This window comes from Mus musculus, chromosome Y (assembly GCF_000001635.26).
Source record: "Mus musculus strain C57BL/6J chromosome Y, GRCm38.p6 C57BL/6J".
Lineage (NCBI taxonomy): Eukaryota > Metazoa > Chordata > Mammalia > Rodentia > Muridae > Mus > Mus musculus.
The window spans coordinates 30360171-30363259 of NC_000087.7; the positions used below are offsets into that span (position 1 = coordinate 30360171).

General features: G+C 39.8%; 1 protein-coding gene across 1 annotated transcript; it reads right to left on the minus strand.

Moving 5' to 3' along the window:
• Positions 1-483: 483 nt before the first annotated feature.
• Positions 484-2836, minus strand: Gm28093 (predicted gene 28093). Its single transcript, NM_001373922.1, has 2 exons — positions 2689-2836; positions 484-1583 (listed from the first exon to the last, which is right to left on the minus strand). The coding sequence occupies exon 2, from the start codon at positions 1300-1302 to the stop codon at positions 619-621; it is 684 nt and encodes a 227-aa protein (NP_001360851.1). The 5' UTR covers positions 1303-1583; positions 2689-2836; the 3' UTR covers positions 484-618.
• Between the last annotated feature and the right edge of the window lie 253 nt (positions 2837-3089).

A 3089-nucleotide genomic window follows, 5' to 3' on the forward strand; every position in this document is an offset into this window, starting at 1 on the left:
GCCCTATTCCCACCCATATAAATAAAGATAATAAATCTTAAATGAGAGACAAGTTTCATTTGGTTTCATTATTCAAATGAAACCTTATTTTGTCTGATTTCTGAGTCTCTTTGGATCAGTTTTCTGGGTTGCACTTTGTGTAACAAGTCCACATTCCTTTTTCCTATCACTCTTTCCCCAACTTGTTGTTTCTCCCTCAGACTTCATACCAGAGATTCTATCTATGTCCTGTCTTTCTCCCCTTCTTCCTAAAAATCCATCTTTTGCTGCCATCCCTGCTCCTCTAAGTCATATCTCCAATTCCTTGCTCACTATGCAGACCACAGAAGCTAAGTCCTGTCCATTTTAGCCTGTGTGATATTAGATGTATGCACTGTTCACAGCCTGAGTTGCAACTTTCATCTTCCTTTGATGTTCTTTCCACCATAGTCCATCTCTTCCAACAAAGTGTTCACTAAAAGCATGTCATGTCACACGTACTAATTTTTAGAACAAAACAAATTTTATTGACAAAGATACTGAGGTTGTCAAAGACCCATAGGTACCCAACACAGGAAAACAAACATTTTTTTTCAATCCTATAAGTTTACATTTCTGTACTTTGTGATTTTTTTCAATTTAAGTGATATTTGACACCAGAGTATAGACATAGATATGTAGGTCACCAAGAAATTTGATAAAGTACACGGTAGGATTGGCTAGATCTTTGTAAACAACCTTTCCAAACTTTTTGGATCCATCATCTCTGGTGTACTGCACCCAGGTACCTATTAAGAAGTCATTGTCATCACCTGATCTCGCCTCAGCCAGAGGGGTCTCTGGAATGATGTGGAGGTTACCTTCCTTGTAGTCATCCAGGAGCTGATAAACGTAGAGGACCGGATCATTCTTGTAGGAAATGTAAAAATAGTCCTGTAAGAATGGCACCTGGGCTAGCACCATCCCACTCCAGTTGTCCTCAGAGCCATCTTTCCCCTCAAATTTGTGTTGTACCTTTCTGCCAACCAGGGCTCTGGCGAGGTGGACATCCCTCACCTGAGGAAAAACTACTTTGTGAGGCAAGACCTTAATATTTAAAATCCTCTCATCGCTGTGGAGCTCCTGTCCGTAGACACTGTCAATTCCGTCGTACTTCACCAAATAAAGAGAAGGGTTTGTTGGCAGTTGCCCTAGAATGATGGCCTTCCAATGGGTGACAGGCTCATTACCTTCCTTCCACCCGTGAGAAATTCTGCAGCCAACAATATTCCCCAGGGCCTGGGAAGAAGGCTTCCTCCTACTCTTCTTCTTGAGTGATATCATGCTCAGACTCTTCAGAGGTGTTGTCTTCTACCTGGCTGTAGACCTGTTGTGCTAGATCACACTGTCTTGTGGCTTCCATTCTCTTCAAATATCATACTTGCCCATTGCCTGGGACTGAAGATCTTGCCTGTTTAAACCAGACACAATGCTGTTGCCTCTGTCATATATATGAATTCCTGATGGTCAATGGATATGGGTTGGGAGTGAATGCTGGACCAAGACTCTTCTCTAAGAGAACTTCTGAGAAGGTGAAGAAGACTATGCTAAACAGTTTTGAGCTCCTAAAATTAATTTTATAAAAATAAGAAGTTAATAAGTCAGCCATGGTGGTACACACATTTAATCCCAGAACTCAGAAGTCAAGGACAGGCAGATTTCTAAATTAGAGACCAGACTGGTCTACAAAGTGAGTTCCAGGGCAGCCAGTGCTATAGAGAGGAACCCTGTCTCAACAACAACAACAACAACAAGTAAAAGAAAACAAACGAAAATCAAACGAAAAACAAACAAAACAGAAATACAAACAAAAAAATAATAAAACAAACAATCAAATGGAGAAGTTAATAGGAAGTGGTGGTGACCCATAACTTTAATCATAGTACTCAAGAGGCAGAGTGAGGCAGACCTTAGTGAGATAAAGGCTAGTCTGGTCTACACAGTGAGTTTCCTGACAGCCAAATCTAAACATACAGAAACTCAAATAAAATTAACCAAGCAAGCAAACAAACAAACAAAGAAACAAAGAAACAAGGGAAACAAGGCAATAAAAATAGTGTAATTAACAAGTAATTCTCTAGAGCTCAGAATAACATACTCAGATCAACATTTATTTCTTCAGCCCTGAGTTAATTTGCCTCTGATGAGTATCCTCTCCTTGAATTTCTATGTCAATTTAGGTTGTGCTATGACTATTACCCCCAATGATCAAGAAGAAGAGAAAAAAAAAGGGCCAGAGGGGTCACCATGACTCTCTTGTACTTGTAAGCTCTGAGCTAAGTCCTTGTATTCACAAATATCTTCCCAGGGACACAGCACACCACTGTCCTTCTTTATTGTTTCTCCTGACCCAGCTTCGGAATTATTTGATGAAGCCATTGCATCACTGAACTCAAAAACATCTCAACAAGTTGAGGCAATATCAGCCATTTAGCACTAATATTTTCTAACGTACACATGGACAAAGAGGAGCTTTGGCATTTTAGTGGAATTGTGATCTAGATATTGTTAGCAAGGATAATAAATTCAGGACATAAACTAACCTAGACCAATCATTTCCCTTGCTAATAAACATGGGGAAAGTAGAATGTACAGCAACTCACTGTAAGAGAGAAAATTTTTAGCTTTCTGTAGCTATGAGGGTCCAAACTACTTCATAAATGTACTTACCCATAGAAAAATATCCTAGATTTTATCTATCTCCTGATTCAGATTCTATCTCCTGATACAGACCAGGCACCAAAAGCCTGTGGGAAAAAAAATGACCTTGCTTTGACACACCACTGTGAAGATAGTGAACTCACCTTCAATGGATTCTAGAGCCTCCAAGTGGAATAGATGCACAACCTTCAGCCAGTGCTCTGTGACATCACCCTAGTTCAGCTTACATCATAGAACATCAGGCTGGTTCCTTCCCTAGTTACACTCATAAACGTTCAGCATCTCGACTTTACCTTTTCATATGGCCTCCTAGAAATAATAAATGAAATCCCAACTGAAAGGCCTGATGATCTGAGTAATATTCTGCCAAAGAATTTCACCCTTGCATTGTTTTTATTGTTTGGTTGTTG